We start from the raw sequence: 25767 nt of genomic DNA on the forward strand, positions 1-25767 counted from the left end.
GTATTGATAGATTTATCCATGGTTAGCAAGCCATAAACATTTTGTCTACACAAATCCTTTATTAATATCCTCATGTCCAGAGAGCATCTTTCAAAGTTAATTTGGACCTTGCCTGTCATTTTATCTGTGGAACATGTATTGAATAATGGATGCATTTTAGAAAAGTTGTGATTCAATGGGGGATGTTTTAAATTTGCTGCCTGTTCGCTTTACTAAGGGAAAAGTTACATAAAATGCCACATAGTATTTTAGAACATGTTTTCTTGGTTAAGGCTTGGATTACATTTTAAAATTAGTTTTAAGAGGAAGGAAATCATGTAAATGCTCTGGAATTCCGATAAGCACTGAACATAGGAAATAAGTGCTTTAATTTAAGGGTGTCTTGTATAAATAGGTCAAGCTGATGATAATAAAAGTGCAGACCAAAGCTTTGCATATTGATTACATATTTTTGGAAGCCCCTTTTCTGATTTTCCTGTCCATTTGAATATAGACTTTTATAAAGCTCCAGTATGCAATTGCATGAGTAGTCCACAGGGTGTCATGATGTAGTTGTTAGAATCATTAATACTTTGATTAAGGTAACATGGTAAACTGTTATTTGAGAAGCAACTAATCCCATATTTAAGAGGACTGCTACATAATCCCTGACCTTTTACATTTTTTACAAAAATGTGCCCTTCATATTTCTGAGTTAGACCAAAGAACCCCCGAAACAAAGCTCTCCATCTGTGTATTCACATGCATGGAGGTAAGCACAGCAAAGCTCACGAGGAGGACGTTTTTGCTTGATATGGAAGTTTACTTACGTTAATCTGTTGCTTCCCTTTTCAGCAGTAGCTGTTTGCATTCAGGGGCAAGGGTACAACAGCAAATTTGAAATTCCCCGTCTTTGGTAAACTCCCCCTTTCGCCTCTAACCATGTGCTTCAAATTTAAATAGATATTGAAATAAGTGTATCTTTTTGTTTAGGAAGGAAAAAATCATACGGAACTAAATATTCACTTTACCACCTAATGTCCTTTCAAAGAGGATGCAGGATATTGCTCCTGCAGAGAGCATTGTCTTTACCATATGTATGTGTTGCAGATGTGTTTAAGACAATGGCCAGGTCTGCCTGGGGCAAGTATTTTGGGGAAGGAGTTTTCTATTGGAAAATTCCTCTTGTGACTCAAATCTTCCCGGGACAAGCCTAAGAGTCAGTGCCAAACCAGTACTTATGGGAGAGGAGTCTAGCCTCAGTGCCTGCAACATATATTCTGGCATTAACACAAGCACCTGATTGACAGGTCGCTTTAGAATTTTTCCTTCCCCAGATCCCATCCTAATCACCTAACTGCTTCCCTGGGTATTGTAGCAGCCAGGTGAATGGAACAATGCTGAATTCCAACCAGTCCCCAGTTCCAGCTATCAATTAGGGTTTTGATGTGGAAGATGCCAACCAGTGGTTCAAAGAGTACCAAATAATCAATCAATGGTATATAAGCCCTTTTTGGGCAAGGAACTTATCTGCCAATTCTGTTGTACCTCTCAAGTGCCTAGTACAGTGCTCTGCACAGGGGTAAACTCTCAATAAATACCGTTGACTGATTGAGAATTTACCACGTGTAGAACACTGCACTAAGTGCTTGGGAGAGTATAGTACAATAGAGTAGGTAGACACCAATCCCTGCCCAAAGCATTTTGCAGACTAGAGGGGGAGACAGACATTAAAATAAATTACAGGTGGAGATGTACAAAAGAGGAATGGGTTTTCATGAAAGTAGGAGGGGTCTGTTTGACATGAGCAACACTATTTAGTCTGTAAGGGAGATTACACACTGGGGTATGCCATTAAGGGAGGTTATAAAGTCTGCATCCTTGGAGCTATTGTAAAAAATAATTACCAACATCCTTCTTGGGATAGTTTGGAATGTACCTGCCTGGAGGCAAAGAGCTGGATAAGATGACCTCTTGAGATCATCCAGCACTCTGATTCTGTACTGCCCAAATGAAATGAGAGCCTGGGTGTTTTATCTGGTTGATTTGTTCCATGGAGGCAGACCAGCAGGGTGGTTAAAGTTTCCAAGTGGAGTTTTTGATCTAAATGCTCATTAACCAAATCATGGCCTAAATAAACTAGGTTATCACACCATTCTCTTTTTCTCCTGGGCCGAGTCAACCCAGTCTGTGATTCTACAGTTTGATGACTCAAATATTTTCAAGTCCAATTTATAGGAGAAGCTTTAATTCCAGCCTTTCTTTCTACTAGAAAATCACAGAAGATCATACTTAAATTGAAGCTGCAGAGGGCCAGTCTAGCACAGAGCACAAACTTACCGTTAGTGAGGATTGCGTTGTTCTCCCCCTCTAGACAGTAAGCTCATTGTGGGTGGGGAATGTGTCTGTTATATTGTTGTATCATATACTCCCAAATGCTTAGTACAGTAATACACACAAAGAGCTCAATAAATACGATTGATTGATATAGAAGGGAGGGTGGTCTACGGAGAACATATGTAATTGTGATTAGGAATATTGATCTATCAATATGAAGAGGATATTGAACTGGTTATGTTGTGCTGGGCAGAGATTAAATACCATAACTCGCTAGAGAGAAGAGCTCCATTTTGGAATGATATTTGCAAAGTTCCACTTCTGAGCAGGCCCAAGGACATTGAGGTCCACAGGTGCACCTGATTGAAAAGCTACTTTCAAGGCTTTTCCATCCTTTCACACTGTGATTGTCACCTGGGTGACCATAGAGCAGCTCTCAGGAATGGAATGTAGTAAGTGGGAAGCACAGACCTACCAGCATCCCAGAACATTTTGGTCTATCTCATGGCAAAATTTAGTATAGTTTTCAACTGCATTACAACCAAATGTACTGATAGCAAATCTCTCATCCTGTCACTTGGCTAAGATGATGACACAAACACTATTAGAACCCAAGAGAATTACATTAAAACCATTCAATCTGCCATTAGATTTTTCCTTGGCTGACATGATCAGAAAGTCTTCTGGAAATGGGAGTGTAACATTTAGTGGGATAAAAATTGGTCTGATTGTCCAGACTTGGGGACTGGCTGGAATTGATTTTTAATATTTTAAGTAAAGATCAAGTGACATAACTTGTTTCATATGATCATCATCTTTAGCATCATCAATAAAAGTATTTATTTAACATCTGTGTGAGGAGCACCATACTATGTACAAGTAGAAAATATGATAGAAGTAAAATACATGGTGTCTGTCTCGAGGAGCTTGAAATCATGTATTTTACTGGAGTCAGTGCTTAGGAAACAAAATACTCTACTTTATTGCAAGTTCATTAGATTAATATATAATCAAAACAAGCAGTGTACCAAGGACAGCTTTTATCACCTCATAACACTGACAGAAGAGAGATTTATAGAAAACTATGTTGTGGCATGAAAATCCAGTTAAGTTATGTACATGACAAACGATGGGATGTGAAAGCTGAAGAGATCCAAGGCTATGCAGGCACCAAACCAAGGGTTTGTGTGCCTCACTAAAGAATCTGTATAGTTCTGAACAAACCATCATGGCAATAAAAGGTTGTCTCCAAACTTGTCACAGTCAAGGAGGGTATCCTGTGGAGATGGCAACAACACTTCAATCTTCTCTGTACACACCTAACAAGGATGAACACGGAGAATGTACCATCATGTGAAGAAGACATATGAGAAGCAGCATGGCAGTGGATAGTTAATGTCTGTCTTCTCCTCTGGATTGTAAGGCTCTGGTTGGGTTGGGAGTCAGAGGGACCAGGGTTCTAATGCTGACTCTGTCACTTGTCTGCTGTGTGACCTTTGGCAAGTCACTTGACTTCTCTGTGCCTCAGTTACCTCACCTGTAAAATGGGGATGAAGACTGTGAGCCACATGTGGGACAGAGATTGTGTCCAACCTGATTAGCCTGTATCTACTTCAGTGCTTAGTAGAGTGCCTGGCGCATAGTAAGCACTTAATCAATACCACTGGAAAAAGAAAAAAGACATGAAACTCATTTGAACTATAGAGGAAGTGGCCATAGAAGAGCTATGGAAGATAACATTAGGATAAATAACATACCTGCTGAAATCTAGAGGACATGAAACTCCCTCCCTTTTCATGTCAGACCACCACTCTCCCCAAATTCAAAGCCTTATTAAAATCACTTCTCCAAGAGACCTTCCCCGACTAAGCCTTCATTTTCCCTACTCCTTCATTCTTCCTCATCAGCTATGCATTTGGACCTGTAATCAATTAATCTTATTTATTGAGCACTTACTAAGTATACAGCATTATACTAAGCACTTTGGAGAGTACAATATTTTAGAGTTGGCAGACACATTCCCTGCCGACAAGGAGCTTACAGTCTAGAGGGGGAGACAGACATTAATTAATGTGAATAAATAAATGACAGATAAGTATATTTACCTCTACCCTTTAGGTACTTGATATTTACCCCTCCCTCAGCCTCACCGCACTTATGAACTTATCCATAAGTTTTATTAATGTCTGTCTTCCCTTCTGGACTGTAAGGTTCTGGTGGGCAGGGAACTTGTCTACCAACTCTGTTGTATTGTACCTTCCCAGTTACTTAATGTAGTGTTCTGCACACAGTAAGCACTCAGTAAATATCACTGATTGATTGACACAGTGCTTAAACACTTAAGAAAGATGCTCAAAGGACACTATGATCATCATCATCTTCATCAAGAAAGGTGAAAGATCAATCTATCGTAACATTTCACTGTTGTCCATTGCTGGCAAGCTCTTAGCCAGAGTCCATTTCACCCAGGTACTGAAGTATATTGTTGACCGCATACTCCTGGAATCTCATTGTCTCTTCAGACCGTATTTAGACACCATGGATATGATCTTTGATGCTTGTCAGGAACCCAAGAAGTGTGGAAAGTAGCTCCATGACTTCTATACAATTTTCATAGACCTTACAAAACCGTAGATCTGGGATCTTGCAATGGCTATGTAAATTTGGCTACCAGGAGAGGTTCACTGAGAAAACTAAGGTAATGTATCAACTATTCCAGAAAACCTCTTCACCCAACCTAAGAGTTTACTGACAACTCTGAGCAGTATGTCAGAGAAGCAGCGAAGCTCAGTGGAAAGAGCCAGGGATTAAGAATCAGAGGTCAAGAGTTCTAATGCCGGCTCTGCCACCTGTCAGCTGTGTGACTTTGGGCAAGTCACTTAACTTCTCGGTGCTTCAGTTACCTCATCTGTAAAATGGGGATTAAGACTGTGAACCCCATGTGGGACAACCTGGTTAACCTGTATCTATCCCAGCGCTTAGAACAGTGCTTAGCACATAGTAAGTGCTTAACAAATACCAGCATTATTATGTCTTACATAACAGAGGCAGCACCCTGTCCAGTGATGCAACAGTATAGCAGGAGCCAGAAACTCAAGAAATCTATCCTATCCTTTGGAAAACTGTCAGTGTGGCAGCTACATGGCATTTGGCTTCTGCAGACGTGAAGTGTTATCCAACCTTTCACCATCACCTTTATTAATTCCATCAATCATATTTATTGAGTGCTTATTGTGTGCAGAGCACTGTACTAAGCTTTGGGGAGAGTACAATACAGCAATGAGCAAACATGTTCCCTTCCCACATTGAGCTTACAGTCTGGAAGATGAGCTCTATATCTCACTCCTCAATCAATTCATCAGTGTTATTTAAGGCCCATATTCAACATTAAGGGGCAAGACAGGATCACAAGCAATGTGTTCTGGAATCAAATCACTCTACAATCATTGAATCTATGTTCAACTCAACCTGTCTTTCCTAGATGGGGCAACTGAGAAATTATGACTCAAACAGTTTCTACATTGTGAACTTAAGTGGGGCAAAAATTTAAAAGTAAGGCAGAGAGGCACAGAGAAGTTAAGTGACTTGCCCAAGGTCACACAAGCAGACAAGTGACAGAGCTGGGATTAGAATCCATGTCCTCTGAGTCCCAAGCCCGTGCTCTTTCTACTAAGCCATGCTGCTTCTCTATAATTCAAAGATGTGTACACAAGTGCTGTGGTGTTGGTGGGGCACATATCAAGTGTCCAAAGGTCACAGATACAAGTGCATAGATGACACCGTAGGGAGAGGAAACACGGGAAAAGAAGGTTTAATTGGGTAAATCCTCCTGTAGGAGATGTGAAGTGAATGTTTTGAAGGTGGGGAGAGTGGTAGTCTGGCATATATGGAGGAGGGAGGTCACAGGAAAGGGGTCAGCGGAGATAGAGAGGAAATCAGAGCACAGTGAGTAAGCCTGTGTTAGAGGATTAAAGTGTGTGAGTTGGGCTAAAGGAGATCAGTGAGGTAAAGTAGGATGGGGAGCTTATTGAGTGTTTTAAAGAGAATCGTAAGGAACTTCTGTTTGATGAAGAGGTGGATGGGCAGCCAATGGAGGTTCTCGAGGACTGGAGAGACATGGATTGACCTTTTAAAGAAAAATGATCCATGCAGCGGAGTGAAGTATGGACTGGGGTGGGAAGAAACAGAAGGCAAGGAGGTCAACAAGGTGGCAGATATAGTAGTCAAGGTGGAATAGGATAAGTATTTGGATCAGTGTAGTAGCAATTTGGATGGAAGATAAAGGGATTTTAGTGATGTTGTGAAGGTTGAACCAACAAGATTTGCTTACAGTTGGAATATGTGGGTTGAATGAGACAGATGAGGTATACATTTTACCTCCATTTCCTTGGCATAACAGCTGTTTTTGTTTGCCAGTGCATAATCTAGAGGAATTTCAGTTCTAACCATCACTGAACATTCATTTAATATTAAGTTTACAATTTAATAGATGTTTCATATCCTAGAGAAAGTATGCTTTACAGTTCAGAGGCAAAATGTCAATTTCTTTTTGTAAACACTGCAGTATTGTCATACATTTTGTCCTAAAACTAAATAGACTACCTCTCATCTACTCCAGCTTTCTCTTGATCCATCAAGGTGGACAGGGTAGTGAGATTGAGTACATCTACTCTGAAATCATTGTTCATAACAGGTTTGCTATGATACCTCCTATAGACAGGCTCCTTCCCCACCTTTCGAAGGATCTCTGTATTCTTGACCCTTTTTCCATAAATCTGATAGTCCAGTTCTTTGTGTTTCTGGACCTCCTTTTAGATCCTAAATCGTATACTTAATAATCTGGAGAGTAATCAATCCATCAATCAATGGTATTTATTGAGTGTTTACCTTGTGCGGTGTGCTGTACTATGCACTTGGGAGAGTACAGTGCAACCGATTTGGTAGACAAGATCCCTGCTCACAACAAACTTACAGCCTAAATAATATATTAGAAATATACTGTATATTCATAATATATAATTTATAGATATGTACATAAACAGTACTTGTGTGCATATGTGCATAGACAGTACCCATGAACCTTCAGTGTTTGTACCGCTGGCTACGCCTCCTTGTTTCCATTTATCAAATGATCACCATCTGCTCAAGGTGCAATAGGAGGAGAATGCCAGATTTTGGTCCCACATTGAGAATTCCAGGAAATGAAATAAATGTCATTGTTTGCAAATTCACCTCACTGCTAACTGAATACAGCAATCTTGGCAAATTTTGATTGCACTCTTTTATTTGAGACACATTGTGAAAAATTATTTTGTAATGATTCATGGAAAACTTGAGAGTACACAAGAAATAACTTGCACGTATTTATCTTCAGTTTTTCTGGTTTATTTATTTGACGTTTTAAGTCCCTTAGAATAAATACATTGTACGGTTATTTTTAGTTATTCCTAGATTTAAAAAGTGCATGACATGAATGAGAAGAAATATAAACATGAATAATATAATTCAAGGTAATGCCCTGAGGAAGATCCAACCAGCTACTAATGTGCTAGAGCTGTAATCCGCAATGTAATTTATTTATTTCAGGTACTATAGTTTATTTCAAGTCAATGCATTCTTTGCCTAATAGAGTTTTGGTACCTGTAAATTTGATATGTGGCTCATATTCTTCCTAACTGACTTTATGTATAATTATTTTAAATTAGCTACTCTCCAAAATATTTCATGTTCCAATATTTGTAAATCTTCTTGGAAGTTTGTAAGTGGATTTCTTCCCCTAAATTTCCATGTCTATAGCCGGGTCCATGCAGGGCAGAATGTTGGTTGCCTTGTCAGGAGTTCTGTAATCATGCTCAGCCGAAATTAGAGCTTCTCTTCATTGCATATAGAATTATCCTGGAATTAGTGTAGTTTGGCTCTGATCATTCATTTACCTGTATTTCATGGACATTTAATAGGCAACATCTAGTTTCCTTCTGTGCAAGACTATTAGTCTTGATAAATTTGGTATATTTAATTTTGCTCTGACCCATCTAATACACTAAAAAATTCTAGAAAAACATAGCTTAGACTAGTGATTTAAAAATGGAATTTACAATTCCTGGGGGTTTGTAGGAGAGTGGATAGGAAATTACAGGCATTGAAGTGAAATTTTTTTATTCTCCTCTTAAATCTATCGAAGACACAGGTTTCTTCCACTTCCACCTCCTTTTGGTGAACACTAAGATTGATGGTTTATCTTCAAAGAGCCTTATCAGGAAGTGAAGAGCGTGGGGAAGAAAGGTTTTCTAAATCTCTGTAGCTCAGGAGCCAAGATTTGCTTCTAAAAATGAAAGTGTGGAACTTGCTTCAGCCATCACCTATGTTCCTGTACTGTCTTCCAGAGAATCTCAGAAAACCTCCAGTGGTTGCCCATCAAACTCCACATCAGAGAAAATCTTTTTACTATTGGCTTTAAGGCACTCAATCAGCTCTCCCCATGCTACTTAACCTCACTCATATCTGACTACAACCCTGCCCACACATTTTGTTCCTCCTATACAAGCTTACTGATTGTGCCTCATTCTCATCTCTTAAGGAGGTTATAATCTAGAGGATGACATATTTGATCAGTAATGACCCTGAGACAGTGATATTCCAATGACTTTAGCCAACCATGCAGTACTATCATTTAAAAAGCAGGTATTTTAGTGAGATTCTCAAATAAGAAAGTAAGAATCATGAGAGAATCCTCCTGCATCTTTGGCCCTGATCATCAGATGTTTACTACAAATCTGTGTTCAAATTTGGACCCCAAAATGTGAAAAACTTAGAAAATGTGAAGGGTGCACAGAGGTTCACTCTGCTGCCTGGATTATCTTTCTACATAAACATTCATGGCATGTTACCTCCATCCACAAAAATCTCCAGTAGTTGCCTATCAACCTCCATACCAAACAAAAACTCCTCACTATTGGCTTCAAAGCTCTCCATCACCTTGCCCCTTCTTACCTCACCTCCCTTCTCTCCTTCTACATCCCAGCACACACAGTCCACTCCTCTGGTGCTAACCTTCTCACTGTGCCTCAATCTCGCCTTTCCCGCTGTTGAACCCTGGCCCACGTTGTACCTCTGGCCTGCATTGCCCTCCATCCTCATATCCGCCAATCACTCTTCCCCCCTTCAAAGCCCTACTGAAGGCTCACCTCCTCCAAGATGCCTTCCCAGACTAAGCCCTCTCTTCCTCAGCTCCCCCTCCCTTCCACATCACCGTGACTCACTCCCTTTGCTCTTCCCTACCTTGCCCCACCCCACAGTACTTATGTATAAATATATGTAGCTATAATTCCATTTATTTATATTGATGTCTGCTTACTTGTTTCGATGTCCGTCTTCACCCTTCTAGACTGTAAAGCCCGGTGTGGGCAGGGATTGTCTCTCTTTATTGTTGAATTGCACTTTCCAAGCGCTTAGTACAGTGCTCTGCACACAGTAAGTGCTCAATAAATATGATTGAATGAATGAATGATTGAATGACTGAATGAATGAATGAATGAGGAGAGTAATGAAGATGATTAGGTTTAGGAAATAGAACCTATGTGAAAGGTTGAAGCAGTTAAATTATTTAGCCCAGAATAGGAAAGAATAAAAGGCTATATAATAGCTTTTAAAGTTTATGAAAGGTAATTTAATCATACAGAGGATGTAGACCAGCTAATCTTAGGCAACAGCTCAAGGGATTTAGGTTAAATATAGAGAACAACGTTTTTCAGAATTGCTAAACATTCGAAGGAGTTAGTAAATGATGATGTAGAATTTTCTACCCTGAAGGTCTTTAAAAATAAGACAGATACCAATGTCAGTAGTCCAGGAAGATGGAATAGATTGCTGTCTCAGTGCCCTGTGGAAAGAAACATGAAAACAAAACTCCAAAACTGATTTATCCTAGAGTGAACATATGACTATGTGAAAATGATCATCTTTTCATGAAGACAAATATGTAGTATGTTTCCTGCTTGAATTTTATTAAATTGTAGTTAATTTTAATGATTTTCCTTCATTTTTAGATTGAAAATTTGCAAGAACAACTTAGAGATAAAGATAAACAACTGACCAATCTCAAGGATCGAGTGAAGTCATTGCAGACTGATTCCAGTAATACAGACACTGCATTAGCAACTTTAGAAGAGGCTTTGTCTGAAAAGGTAACTGTTGGATTCAATAATGCTCTGATCTTTGAGTATCTTGTGAAAAACTGCATGTGATTCACTGGAAGGCATGATACAAATGTATATACATTCCCTACAGTGAACCTTTCATTCTGAGAAGCATTTTATTTGTTCTACCAAAACTTTTCCATACTAATTCTATTTATGGATGTAGAATTTCAGAGCCAGTTTTTAAAGCTGTTTTATTTGCATAGTTACCCATGTTTAACCGAACTCGTTTGAAATTCAATTTGGGAGGAAAAAAGTATCCAGAACTAGTGAAGTTGTCCTTCAGTTTGAAGATGGTGTTGACAAACTGTGAGACTGCCTCCGAGAATATGAGTGTCTTTGAGAGAGAATCACTTGCACATTTGCACACTTTGTCCATGAAAAATGCAATAGTGTATCTTTACTGGCCCTTTGCCATTCAGATAAATATTGCTGAAACACAAATGATTGTGGGGGATAGGTATGTTCAACGGCCAGTGGGTCATGCACTTGAGTTGTACCTCTGGACGCTCCTCCTTGGTTTCTTTCTCTAGCTTCTGCTCTGCCACCCATCCCCTAACTGTGGGACTCTATCAAGGCTCAGTTCTGGGTTCCCTTCTACTCTCCTTCTACACTCACTCTCTTGAAGAACTCATTCACTGCCATGGTTTCAATTACCTTGGATGCTATGTGGATGATTTCCAAATCTTTCTATCCAGCCTTGATCTCTCTCCCTTTCTGCAGTCTTACATTTCCTCCAGCCTTCAGGACATCTCTACTTGGATGTTCCACTGCCACCTCAGAACTCCTCGATTTGCCATCTAAATTCTGTCCTTCCCGAGACATTCCCTATTACTATAGACAACACCCCCATCCTCCCTGTATCACTCATCTACCTTGTTGAATGCACATATTCAGTCATCCCTAAATCCTGCCAGTTCTGCTTTAGAATTCTCCCCTTCCTCGATCCAAACTCCCACCAAGCTGATCCAAGAACTTGTAATGTGAGAAGCTGTGTGGCTCAGTGGAAGGAGCACAGGCTTAGGAGTCAGAGGACATGGGTTCTAATCCCAGCTCCGTCATTTGTCTGCTCTGTGACCTTGGGCAAGCCACTTCACTTCTCTGTGCCTCAGTTACCTCATCTATAAAATGGAGATTAAACTGTGAGCCCCACGTGGGACAACCTGATTACTTTGTATCTACTCCAGTGCTTCGAACAGTGCTCAGCACATAGTAAGTGCTTAACAAATACCATAATAATTATTATTATATCCTGCATCTTCACTGACCTCCCTGCCTCCAGCCTTTCTGATCTCCAGTCTATGCTTCACTCTGCTGCCCAAATCATTTTTCTCAAAACCTGTTCAGTCCATGTCTCCCCACTTCTCAACTCTTACACTTTGACTTGCACCCTTTATTCACCTCTCCCTCATCCCTATAGCACTCATATACATATACATAAATGATTTATATAATTTATTTATATCAATGTCTTTATTCCCCTCTAGACTGTAAGCTCACTGTGGGCAGGGAACGTGCCTACTAAACTCTGTTATATTGTACTCTCCCAAGAGTTTAGGACAGTGCTCTGCACACAGTAAGCACTCAATAAATATGATTGCTGGAATGATTGATTGATAGGTGGGACACAATCCCTGCCCAACATGGATCTTACAGTCTCTAAGTAGAAGGGATAGCAGGTATCAACTTTCCATTTTGCAGATGATGAAACTGAGACACAGAGAAGTTAAGTGACTGCCCAATGTCATATAGCAAGGAAGTGATTGAGAACCCAGGTCCTCTGACTCCCAGGCCCATGCTCTTTCCACCAGGCCATGCTGCTTCACTTTCACCCCCAGTACCCCTGTGCCCACTGGTTCACATTACAAGATGGCTGCAGTCTGGATTCATGGGATAGAGAATTTCTGAGATCAAAACAGCAGCAGACACCAAAGTACCCACCACATTTAGCAGGACATCATTAAGTATACAACTTAGAGTGACTTAGTAAGGGGTTGATGGTAATTTCCCACTTCCTTGTAAAAACTATAGGAAAAATAGAAAACAAAAAACAAAGAACAACTGCTGCAACCAAAACAATATTCATTTATCCTTCCCACAACTGGAAAGACAGAAGCTGGAGTAGCATCAGGATCAGGCACAAACAAGCAAGGGCAGCTGTTTTAGAGAAGCAGCATGGCTTAGTGGATAGAGCATGGGCCTGGGAGTCAGAAGGACCTGGGTTCTAATCTTGGCTCTGCCACATGTATGCTGTGTGACTTTGGGCAAGTCACTTAACTTCTCTGTGCCTCAGTTACCTCCTCTGTAACAAAAAATGAGGATTAAGAGTGCAAGCTCAATGTGGGGCAGAGACTCTTTCCAATCTGATTAACTTGTATCTACCCCAGTGCTTATAACACTGCTTGGCACATAGTAGGCACTTAAAATATTATCATTATTATCATTATTACTGTTGTTTTAGGGAGCAGCTCGATGTCTTCCTACATCAACATCTGGGCAGAATTGGAAGCTCTTATCTCTTTTTTGAAGCCTCTCTGAAATAAGATGTATCTATAGTTTTGCACAAGTGACACCATATCTTCTAGGCTATTCATTTCCATCTTGTAGCCCAGTGAGAGATGGGGTACAAGATGGAAGTGACACATTTAGATTTTAAAGGAGCAGGATGGAAAAGGACCCCACCAGCTGGTGCTCAGCACCCCACCAGCCATGAGCAGGGGGCACCATGATTTTCTGGAAGTGACGGCCTATTGCCTGATCCACTTTATGCGCTATCATTGAGTAAAACTCTCACTTTCAGTGTGCAAAATATTGACAACCCCAGGGGTTTAGGCAGTGGAAATTCCAGTTGTAGGCCATGAAAGAATGGGAGAGCAGAGTTGCACGCACACTCCACAGTAGCCATGAGGCATGAGACAGGGTAACCACATTTGCCCAGAAGCCTCCCTTCTATCATTCCTGCTTTAAGCCTGCATAGGCCCATGGCAGTTAAAAGAAAAAAAACAGAAGTATGGTCGGTGCTTGTCGTGCATGCTGTCTTTCTCCAACCTAATCCAGAATTTGAGAAAAACAAATGTCAAAACTTTTATTTTGCTATAAAACACAAAATAATCTAATGTCATTCATTCACTGTAGTCATATCTCTGTATGTTAGAAAATTTTATGAGACAACATTAAGGATCCTGTAACACATATGGGAGTTTATGCTGGCCCGACTGCATAGACTTATTGCTGAAGTGGTCCAGTCGTCACAGTATATGAGAACTTGTTTGTAAGACACTAAGGCAATCAAAGGGTTATAAATTTCCCATAGTAGGTTAAAATAATCAAAGCTATCTTTCAAAGGCAAGTAAACAGTTTTACAATGTTCATGAAAGGTTTATTTCAGGAGCTTATACCTTTTGACTTCATGAAAAACAGAAAAACATACCGAGGACTCAAAAATATAGCTTTAAATCATTTCATTTTTACTCCTTTTCATCATTGTATTTTCAATGGATGAGATAGAACACTGACTGCATCTTCCTATGGGAAATATTCAGCATTTCGTTCAAGTACTGAAGTCCACATAGCCATAAAAATTTTTCCATACTTTCTTTCCTTTCCTATCTCACATACAAAAATCAGAAGTAACTTTTTCTCTTACTAAAATTAGACTTTATATAATCTAGCCAAAATTATGAAGCTGATTCCATTTTTCATACATTTCTTTATGACTGATTTAGTTAACATATGAATTTTAATTACTTTATGTTTCTTCCATAGTTCACTATTAGCAGAATTGATTATCTACATTTTTGCCAATGACCTACAACTGCATGGCGCTTTGGGACAAAAATGGGTCACTATAAAATTAATAAAAGTGTCGTGACTTCGTTTGGAGGTATCCTTGTTTTCAGGATACACTCTGATATTCGTCATCATATTAGATAGAATGCTAAAATTTGCAGTCACTATGTATCATTTCACTTGGATTATGGCAAATGGGACATGTAGTGCTTTTTAATTACCAACAAGGCATTCAAAAATGAAATAACGTGATAGAAAATTATCCTGTCATATGGCAACAGGAAACTGTACTTAGTTCTACAACAGATGCACAGAAACTCAATAGATTACTTTCATGAATTGATATTTATGAAATTGGTTTAAACCTTACAATTACTGTAGCCACATAATAGATAAGCAATTGAATATGTTGATAGAAAAACATAATTCATTTCCTGTTTTCATAAAAAGATAGATTCAACTTGTAAGGAACCAACTTAGAACATAAAGAATGATTGCCAGTGCAAATAAGACTAAAACAAGAACACATTGTTGAAATTTCTGCAAGTTGGCTGTTAATCAAGTAGAACATGGCATATTAGGGTCTTTTAACACATGTTTTTGACATCTGGCCCTGTGCAGCAGACAATTGAATTTGTCTTTTTGTGACTGAGTGAAAATAATATATTCCATTTAATAATTAATAAAAACTATTGTCATGTCTTTTTATTTTTAAGTAATAGGTTTCTAGTAATAGGGGTGTTCTTAGAAACTAACCCTTTTGCCAGGTGGAATTGTGGAATTGTGATTAAAACTAGACTAGAATACCTCCACACAAATGTCAGTATGCACACTAAAGTTTTTCACACTGCACTGCAGGCAAAATTGTCTAGAAATCGATTGTCAGCGCAACAGGTTCTGACTCTTAAGTACTGGAGTCAAGGTAGACCTTTCTGTTGTTGCAAGAAACCACATGTTTTTCTACTTATATGGCAGTTCCCTATGGTATCACTGAGCAGTCTAAAATGAAAAGGCCACAATTCAGTTAATAATAAAAACCCAAAGTTTAGCCCACCTGATTCATCATAAATTAAAGTTAGCCCTTAACAATATATAACTGTTAGCATCTGGATATTATCATTTAGGAATGGCTTCCTACATAAGTATATCAACCACCCATCTTTCTAAGTTGCAGGTTAAGTACAATTCCTTTTTGACTGCTAATCCCAGAATTTATATTAAATGGTTGCATACCTTGGTCCTTCTCTGTTTAGTAGCCTGTTCATCCAAAACACTATGTGTCTATGAATCTTGAACCAAGTTGAAAAAACTACAAGGAAGGAGGGAACTTTCCACTTGGACAGCTACACAGTCTGTTCCTCTGCATGTGGAATATTGAGGAAATGTCATAGGACTTCAAAGAGGGCTCCATAATCACCATCTTCAAGAAGAAAGATGAGAAAGCTGACTATGGAAAGCACCATCATATATCGCTGCTTGGCTGCTGTCAGCAAGATCCTAACCAGAGTTCTTCTGAATGGGCTACTCAAGCTTTTTGAGCAGAAACTTCAAGAGGTTAAATCACTCTCTAAATCACAATGTGGCTTCAAATTAAAATAAAGTACAGTAGACATGACCCTTGCAGCACAAAAGGTACTGGAAAAACTACAGGGAGCCATACACCAGACAGCTATAATGTTTTCCAAATTCTTACAAAAGCATTAGACATCACCAGTGAACCTGGGTACTGGAAACTGCTAAGCCATTTTTGGTTATCCTGAGAAGTTTTAAGCCTACTCCATTATATTATGGTCAGTCAAGTCAGGTTTGAGTTATCCTATATGGCCCTTTCCACCGTTCCATTGGAGAAAAGCAGCGTTGAGTCAGAGCTGAAATCTTATTTTCATGTATTTGCTAACCCTAAAGAGTAAGTTCACAACTTAACGTAGGGTTGAGTATAATTGTAAATATGCACAAGTCTATTCAATTACACCTTCAAATATTTATTCTGGCATTTCGTTTTTTTCTTATTGATCTTATCTATTGTATCTTCATTCTTGTTCTTCCTCCCACTCTATTTGTAAATACTTCTTGCCTGTCTCTCCCCATTAGATGGCTAAGTATTTGAGGTCAGGGATCATTTGTATTCCTCTTGTTATACTCTCCCAAGCATTTTGGATGGTGTTCTGAACCTAGTAAGCGCTTAATAAATACCAATTGTAGTTGGATAGAGTAAAATGTTTTAAATATACTGATCAATATTTTTGAAAAAATTTTCAACAGTCTAAGCAACTACTTATGCATATTTTCTATATGCATAGAAACTGACATGAAATCCAACTTTTCCCTAGACAGCAGACTAAGCAACAATATCCATTCAATGCCCACGTGATCTTAACCTTTCTTTCATTTGGCAGTAATAATAATAATGGTATTTGCTAAATGCTTACTATGTGGTTCAGCACTGTACTAAGCCCTGGGGTAGATACAAGGTTATCAGATTGTCCCACTTGGGGCTCACAGTCTTAATCTAGAGCAGCGTAGAGAAGCAGCGTGTCTCAGTGGAAAGAGCACGGGCTTTGGAGTCAGAGTTCATGGGTTCGAATCCTGGCGCGGCCACTTGTCAGCTGTGTGACTTTGGGCAAGTCACTTAACTTCTCTGTGCCTCAGTTACCTCATCTGTAAAATGGGGATTAAGACTGTGAGCCCCACGTGGGACAACCTGATTCCCCTGTGTCTACCCCAGCACTTAGAACAGTGCTCGGCACATAGTAAGTGCTTAACAAATACCAACATTATTAATCTCCATTTTCCAGATGAGGTAACTGAGGCACAGAGAAGTTAAGTGACTTGCCCAAAGTCACACAGCTGACAAGTGGCGGAGACAGGATTAGAACCCACGACTCCTAACTTCCAAACCTGGGCTCTTTCCATGAAGCCACGTTGCTTCTATCACTTTGGTTCTGTTGGAGTTAAAACTAGGAGACAGTTCTACAACATGGTGAAGAAAGACTTTGTTTTGGGGGGATCCAAAATGCACTTTTTTCTAGAAGTTAAAGTAATATATGTAATAATAACAATGACAATAATAGTTAAGCACTTAGTAGGTGCCAAGCACTGACTATGTCCTTAGCGCTGTTGTAGATATGAGATGTTTAGGTTGAGCGTAGTCCCTGTCTTACATGGGGCTCACAATCTAAGTAAAGGGAGTAGGATTTAATCCCTATTTTATAGATGAGGGAACTGAGGCACAGATAATTGAAATGACTTGCCCAAGGTCATACAGCAGACAAGTGGTGGAGCCAGGATTAGAACACAGGTCCTCTGACTCCCAGGCCCGTGGTAGGAGTTTAAAAGAAATGCTTCCTCTTCTCAAGGTGAGTCAAAAATCGCATTCAATTTAGAATAGTAAATCATTTTAGTTCTTGATTTGCAGCTTTAGTGTAAACTGATGGAAATATAACCTAATCATTCAGTCAGTCAATCAGTGGTATTTTTTGAGCACTTTGTGCAGAGCACTGTATTAAGCTCTAGGGAGAGTACAATCCCCCAATCAGGGTCACACCTGGTGAGTTCCCACTACTCTACTAGTCTCGACTATGGGAGGGAGAGTCAGACAGAGGCCTATCCATTCTATTCCTAGCTTGGGCAGTGACTAGCGAGTGGCAGGCCATCTGCTACAAGTCAAAATTCCCCTGCGCTGGGCAGCAGCGGCATGGGAGAGAATCGAGGGCGGAGACTCAAGTTTACTGTGCGGAAGGAGGCAATGGTAAACCACTTCCCTATTTTGACCAAGAAAAAGTCTATGGATACACTACCAGAATGATTGCAGATGGAGGTGGGGCATTCTGGGAGAGATGTGTCCAAGGCGCTGCTATGGGTCGAAGATGACTCGACAGCATAAGACGAGGCAAGAATACAATACAGATGGTAGACACGATCCCTGCACTTAAGGAGTTAACTGTTTGCCTTCTAGGGCACCACTCTACTGAACATAGAAAAGTAAATGTGATAAAAACTCAGGCTGCTTATGAAACGAAATGATTAATACATTAATCACTTAATAAACATAAAAATTACATTTTCATTACAGATGTGTTAATGACATTTGCACTTATACCTATACATATGGCAAATGATAAAAACTAATAGTCCTTTTTACTTGGAAAACAAATGTGCAATTGATTACCATTGGCCTTTGGAGAAGTTACTTAATTTTGAGATTTTTTTGGTCAGGAATTACTCAAATTAATTTCTCCTGAACCTTGAAGAATGTGTATGGTTGGTGTTTAAAAACTAGCCATTTATAAACGTATATGCATATGGCAAATGAATATTCATAGGATTATTTGTAAGTAGAGACAAAATATATTTAATTATACTAGAGGAAGTAACTCCTGCATGGTATGCAAATCTAAAAATATCAGTCAATCAATCAGTGGTATTTATTGAGTACTTACTATGTGCAGAGCACTGTATGCTTGGGAGAGTACACTATAACAGAGTTGCTAGACTTGTTCCTTGCTCACAAAGAGCTTCCAGTCTAGAGGGAGAGAAAGACATTAATATAAACAAATTATTGATGTGTATGCCAAGGCCAATATTTATGGAATGCCAATAATGCATTGGTTTGAATTTTTTTAAAAAAAATTAAGAAAAGGACTGTGGTTAAAAAATGCACTCTTTGTACCAACTGTACCTATATCACAGCATCTGCTCTCACACATTCAGTCACTGTGGGCAGGGAATGTGTCCAACTCCATTATACTGTATTCTCCCAAGTACTTAGTACACAGTAAGTGTTCCACAAATACAAATGATACAGTTCTAGGTCCTAATCATATACGACATTAATACATATAAAAAGAACAAGGGCTAAGCAAAATTTCCGGGGGCCATTATTTCACACCCAACAAAATTCTAAATACTTGGATCTTTGTGTTCCAGTTCTTTCAGAATTGCTCTTTTCATCTGGGTTAGATGAATGAAGTATTTTCCATTCTCTCCATTTCTGTTTTCCCTCCTTGCACTATGCTTTCCTCTGAGTGAACTCTTTCTGACAGTCTCTTTCTTGAAGCTTTGTTTTCTTTTTGCTTCTCTACTTGCTCCATATGTTTCCGTGTCCCTGTGAGTGTGTGCTTATTCTAGTTTTTCCATGTGAATGCAGGTTTCCGTCTGTCATTGTGTGTCGTGTTTGTATGTGTGTTTGTGTGTGTGCATGTGTATCCCTTATATGTGTAGTTGTGTATCTCTAGGGCCTCCAACACCTCATGCCTCACCCTGCTCCAGTGTCCAGATCTAAGGACCAAGCTCTGTGGTCTGTATGATCCTCACTTTATCTGGGGACGAGGCTTCAAAACCACTGGAGTGGGCAGAAAAGGAATGGAGCAACTGAGGGCTCGAATACTTCAAATAACCTGATTATCAGTGCTATCAAGCCATTTCCATGAATAGTATTTATTGAGCACTTACTCTGTGCAAAGCAGGGGGCTTCAAGTGTTCCCTGCATCCTAGTACTGGAGTCAGGAGACCTGCATTCGTCTGTGATGACTTTTCTTCCTGTTTTCCTCCAGTAGGGAATAGGGAATGTGCCAGGACTAGGCAGGCCAGTGATCTAAGTTTTGAGCACCCCTAGATTTGAGCACCTCTTGCTAAACCCACCTCTGCCACTTGTCTGCTGTGTGACTTTGGGCAAGTCACTTCAGTTCTCTGAGCCTCAGTTACCTCATCTGTAAAATGGGGATTGAGACTGTGAGCCCCACATGGGACAGGGGCTATGTTCAACCCAATTTGCTTGTATCCACCCCAGTGCTTAGTACAGTGCCTGGCACATAGTAAGTGCTTAACAAATACCATAATTATTATCAATTATTATTATCATTTGGCTGGATGAATTTAGCTGAATGGAATTTTCAGAAATGGTGGATTTGCACTTTGTCATTCTTGGAAGTGTACTCCCAAGTTGCATATAAAGCATGTACACTATTTGTGTATGTTTCTTGTGTCTCAAGCTGATAAAATGATATTAAAATTGAATTTTGTTAATTCAGTTGAATTGCATCATCTTTCTTTCTTTTGAGGGAGCACATGTGCCTCCAAATTTTTGCCTCCAAATCTGAATGAATGGTGTGCTTTAGTATCCAACTTTATTTCTTTTCATGTTAATAGGAAAGAATAATAGAACGTTTGAAGGAGCAGCGAGAACGTGATGATCGAGAGAGACTAGAAGAAATTGAATCATTTAGGAAAGAAAACAAAGACCTGAAAGATAAGGTTAATGCTTTACAAGCTGAACTTACAGAGAAAGAGGTCAGTCCTGAAAGTACCATAAAATAATTTTATACTGTCATCGTTCTTTTAACATGCTCATCATTGTAGTTTTAGAGTACATGCTAAAGATACCCCATCATGATTTTTAAATTTTCTGCACTAACAAATCCTTTCTGCCAGTATTATCTATGTTTTTCATGGATGTAATATTTTGTTTTCTCCCTAAACATATTGCACTCATTTGATATAAAGCTTTTCACATGAAAATTTCTGTTGCCTGCTTATTTTCCTCAGAAAATCATGCTGTAATTCAGGAATTGGCAACATGCTTAAGCAATGATAATTCTAGGAAAGTGCACAGTAGAGGTGGGGAGGACCATTTCAGATTCCCAGTAGGAATCTATGGCCCTTAGCTGCCATCCCTACTAATACTGTTGCTACGGAGTCCTGCCCACTGTACTATGGATTCATGGCTCCTGATGCCATTTGAATTAAGTATTGCTATGCTTTAGAGTGAATGCCAGCACTGGAACTGGATGTCATGACAGACACAGGAGAGGACTTAACATAGGTCCTGATGACCAAGTTGTGGCCAGAGACTGGCATGCTAGGTGAAATGGGTTCCCACTTATCCTGAGGGTTATTGATGTCTATTTTAGTTTACTACACTTTCCTTTTGTCCACTTTTGTGCCCTTTCTTCCCATAGGCCTTTTCAAACTTCCTACCTCACCTCCACCACTCTAAACCCGCTACCCCCCATACCCTCTTGCCTATTTTCCAGGCATCCTACCTGGCAGTAGTATTTGCCAACAGCTAACCTTTAAAACAGAAAATTTAGGAGCCAGGAAATAGAGTAGTAGGAAACTGGATAGCAACACATGAGCGAAAGCTAAATTCTTCTGGCCCAAGGATCAAATCAGAGGGTATTATTCATTGAAGCCTATCTGTGGTGTGCCATCACATAAAACTCTGTTGGGCCTTGAGCTCTTCCATAGCTCTATGGCTGACCTGGACAAAGAAATTGAGAAAATATAATAGCGAAGGCATGGTTTCTATTGGCAAGGAATTTACAATATATGAAGTAGAGGGGAAACAACACCCACAGACAAATTAGTTCAAAGCCTATTCTCCTTTACTTTCTCAGTCTTTTAAAGCTATGCCAATTGCCCCCAAACTATTAATTCAATCAGTGATATTTTTTGAGCTCTTACTGTTTTCTGAGCGCTGCAATAAACTCCTGGGAGATTCCAACAGACACAATCCCCATCATCAAGAATCAGGGAGTTTTCCTAATCTCCTCATCACTAGAAATAGGTAAATTTATCCTGATTCTCTAATACCAGGCTCCAGGGGATCCTACCAAGTGTCTCTGAGATCTGCTGAGAGGATACTCTTCTGGCACTCATTCTGAGATTGAATCAGCCATGTAGCTCTATTGAGGAACTGCTGGGGTGCGTGGAAGACTTCAGAACTCCCCTGTTTTTCTAGTTGAATATCTGGCTGAATTACTAGGGAGGCAGGGGCCTGAGCCCTGAGGCAGGTTGGAATATCCCTGGTCCTTTTAGGTATTCCTCAGCAAGAAGACTTCACAAGTTTATTCTGCCATTCTTTCCCCCTACTAGGAGGATAGGAAGGATGAATGAAAGAGGACCGTACCTCTTGAAGGTCCATTGGTTTTTCTCGGGTCTCTAGGATACAATTTATTATGTTATGGCTTTAGTGAAGTTTCCCAGCCAGTTTTGTCCCAAGTTATCCAGAGCATAGAAGTTATGGGCGTCATGTGCTTAAAACTCCTGAGGGAAATTGTGAGGGTAGTATTCATAGGTTGTTTCTCATGGGCTTCTTGAGGCTTCAGACTGAAGCCCCAGTGACCTTTTTAATAGGATCACAACAGGATTTTCTGTCACATTTCGATCACAGTAAGTAAATGAAGTAACCAAACTAGGAGGAAAAATTAATTTAGATTGATGTTTCCCCACCACAGTCCAATGTATAACATTGTTGAGTATTCACCAAATCTTCAAAGATACTAGTAGTAGTTAATATTCTTTTCCTTACTCTGGTATAATTATATTTTCTCACTTGAATTCTTTCCCTTTTCTTGGCAAATTTTCAGTCTAGTTTAATTGATCTCAAAGAACATGCATCATCTTTGGCATCAGCAGGGCTGAAAAGAGACTCCAAATTAAAGTCTCTAGAAATAGCCATAGAGCAAAAGAAAGAAGAATGTAGTAAGTTGGAAGCACAGTTGAAAAAGGTAAGTGAAGTTTAAGAAAATGCCTGTATTGAAATGAATGTTTATACTGGAAATGAAGCAAGAGACTTACTTTAAAAAAATGCACACATCATTATCTTTTGCTGTCTGCTGATTGTTAAATTAAGCCCTTTTGACTTTCTTCTTTAGAAGTCTGCATCCTCAACCTAAAAATTTGTCTCATATTTCCTGCCCTAGGAAAGCTTAAAAAATGGTGGAAGTGAAAAATGATTTATAAATCAAGCTGACCGGGGTGTGCAAATATAAAATTTGTTTGAAAAAATAAATGGAATTGTTTTCCATAAACCAAAACATTAAAGGGCTCCTTAAGAAAAGATGGCCTTCCACTATCTAGAATAGTATTTCTGATCCATGTATTTATATTATGTGAGGGGATTATCCCTTCTCACTTTATATCAGTAATAGTGCAAGGAAATAGTTGATAATTTAATTGGCTAATGATAATATCTGTAGAAAGAAAAGGTTGATCTTAATGTAAAGGAAAGCATGTTGCATGTATAGTACTTAAAGAAAGAAAACTAGTATATTTTAATATGCTGAAATTTTATCGATGAGAATTTACACTGATGCATTTTCTATCATGCATTGTTCCTTTGACTTTTTCTTGTGTCATTTGGTACTGTCTGCCCTCATTGTTCACACAAAAACTCATAACACAGTGAGTTCAAGCATTCTGTTTCCCTCAGTAGCTCATAAATAAGCCAGTTAGAATTAGAACTAAACCTTTTTAAAAAAAAAATCCAATAAAATTCATAACAGACTTTTAGACTAAATATGTTTTCATAATGTTTATGTAAGGGTCTAAGCACATCAGAAAGGGGTGGGATTTATTCTTTTAAAGTTCTGGCAGTGTATGACACATGGGTAAGAAGGGCAATTTAGACCTCATATATAGTATCTATAAAAGTGTTCTGGATATTTAAAAACTGAATGAAATCTATTATTCTGTATCATATAATAATATATGCATAATCTGATAATTTTGAAAAGGTACTTAAAAAATGTTTGAATATAGTTAACCCTAATATTTAATGTGCATACTGATTATGTACTATAATGACATGTAAACACAGATATTCTACTTATGGATTTGGAGAAGTAGACTTTCTAAATGCTTCTAAATGCAATTGTTGAAATCACACTAATGGTTTTAGGTAATCTTGTTCAGAAGATTTTTATTGTAAAATGTCAGCTGTTGCTTATTATCACTAGCCTCACCTCACCTTGTACTGTATAGTAAGTGAAAGTTCAGAGGAATAGTTTCACAAGAAAGGTAACTACAGATTCTACTTAGAGGGAAAGTGGTCACCTTGTGACATTTTATAGGCTTCCTTATGCCCTTATATGTGATTTGCCTCCTTTTTGACAATGTGCTTTCATTTGAGGATGAATTATTGAAGGACCATTTTCTCCTTTGTTCTAATCCCTTATTATATATGATCAATTCCAGGTTGAAAAAAGGTCTTGCCAATTCTGATATTCTTTGAGCCTAGCAAACAACAGATTCTGAACTCAAGTAGAAGATACTCAATTTTAAATGACTTTTTAAATAACATGCTTTAAAAGAATGCATACCATTTATAAATAATGCCAGCTTAGATAAATCATTCTTGAGGACTTTAAATTCTCATTGCCCTAAATTTAATACAAAAATAACAATGAGATCAGTTGAGCTCCTCTTCCCCACTTTCCCTCAATTTTCTTAGAAGTAGGTTTTTGTAAATCAGACTCCTTCCTTTATGGTATTTTCCAGAGAGATTGCTACAGCCAGATGCTCCTCTAGGTGTTCAGAGGAGGAGGTTTGGTTTTGTCTTTTCCTTTAAATGCAATTTCTTCCACGATTTTGACCCCATTTCATCATGTAAACTCTATTTGCCTCAATGGCAGCTGCAGTCTTTCTCAGAACTATTTTAGAGACTGTAGTTTCCCAAGTTGTCTCCAGTAACACCGCAGAGGATTCTTAGGTTCATAGCCAAATTTCCATTATAATCCCATTAACATTGGAGAATTTATCTCTGCCATTTACACTAGAATTAAAATAATGCAGAACAATTGTTTTGCTTTGGAGGACATATTTAATTTATGGAAAGACTGTGAAAAACTGCAGTGTGAAAAATACATTGTTGCCTTGCAATTCAAACAGTCTGATGCTATTTTCTGGAGTTAAATAGGCTAATTATATTTCTAAAATATTTTCATCCCTACCACTAACCTAAACATTTTATTTTTATCTGTTCCATCTACTAAATTCAAAAGTTTAAAGTATTTTTTCTAATTGCCTTCAACTCTGAGAGTATTTAAAAACCTCAAGTATCTATCACCTTCAAAATTAGGCATCTACATTTAATTGATATTCTAGGCCAACATTTTATGAATGCCTATAAACACATCATTTATTCATGAAAAAAGCAGTAATATAAAATAATAGTCTCCTTTTAAGTTAAAAAGGGAATATGTTCCTTCAGAATAAAATGCTGCACAAGGTATCTGAGCAAAAGTGCAAAACACAATTCATTAATCATGCCACAAATAAAATTTGAACTCCCAAGGAAAGTATGCCTAAGACTTGCATAAACTCCGATAGTTCCACAGTCACGTACAGTACAGCAATCTGGATGTGTTTCATTTTGCATAAAGATTATTGGTAATAGAGAAAAATCCAAGGAGTTATTTAAAGTTACTTTTTCTTTAGCACATGACACTAATCTTGGTTAAACTTAAAATGTAATGATAGTAATTGCAAGAAAATGTCTCAGAAGAAAAAAATACAAATATCTATGCATGTGCTTTATTTGGTTGGTTAGTAATTTTGGCTCTGTAGGCGAGAGGCAACAAGGAAATTAAGCATGAGTGGAAAGGATGTTTGAGAGGATTTTCTTATGGTTTGAAATAATTTTCACATTATGAAATTATTTCCCATCATGATGAAATAACTAAGTTTC

At 38.6% G+C, this 25767-nt stretch overlaps 1 protein-coding gene across 15 annotated transcripts in view; it reads left to right on the forward strand.

Moving 5' to 3' along the window:
* ERC2 (ELKS/RAB6-interacting/CAST family member 2) overlaps window positions 1-25767 on the forward strand; it is a 900196-nt gene that overhangs the window by 523431 nt on the left and 350998 nt on the right. For all 15 annotated transcript variants that reach the window (XM_029052114.2, XM_039910367.1, XM_039910359.1 and 12 more), the window contains 3 exons: window positions 10362-10499; window positions 20448-20588; window positions 22667-22807. In XM_029052114.2, the coding sequence (XP_028907947.1) occupies window positions 10362-10499; window positions 20448-20588; window positions 22667-22807 (420 nt within the window). The remainder of the gene's footprint in view (window positions 1-10361; window positions 10500-20447; window positions 20589-22666; window positions 22808-25767) is intronic.

The sequence above is a fragment of the Ornithorhynchus anatinus genome, chromosome X1, assembly GCF_004115215.2.
Source record: "Ornithorhynchus anatinus isolate Pmale09 chromosome X1, mOrnAna1.pri.v4, whole genome shotgun sequence".
Taxonomy (NCBI): Eukaryota; Metazoa; Chordata; class Mammalia; order Monotremata; family Ornithorhynchidae; genus Ornithorhynchus; species Ornithorhynchus anatinus.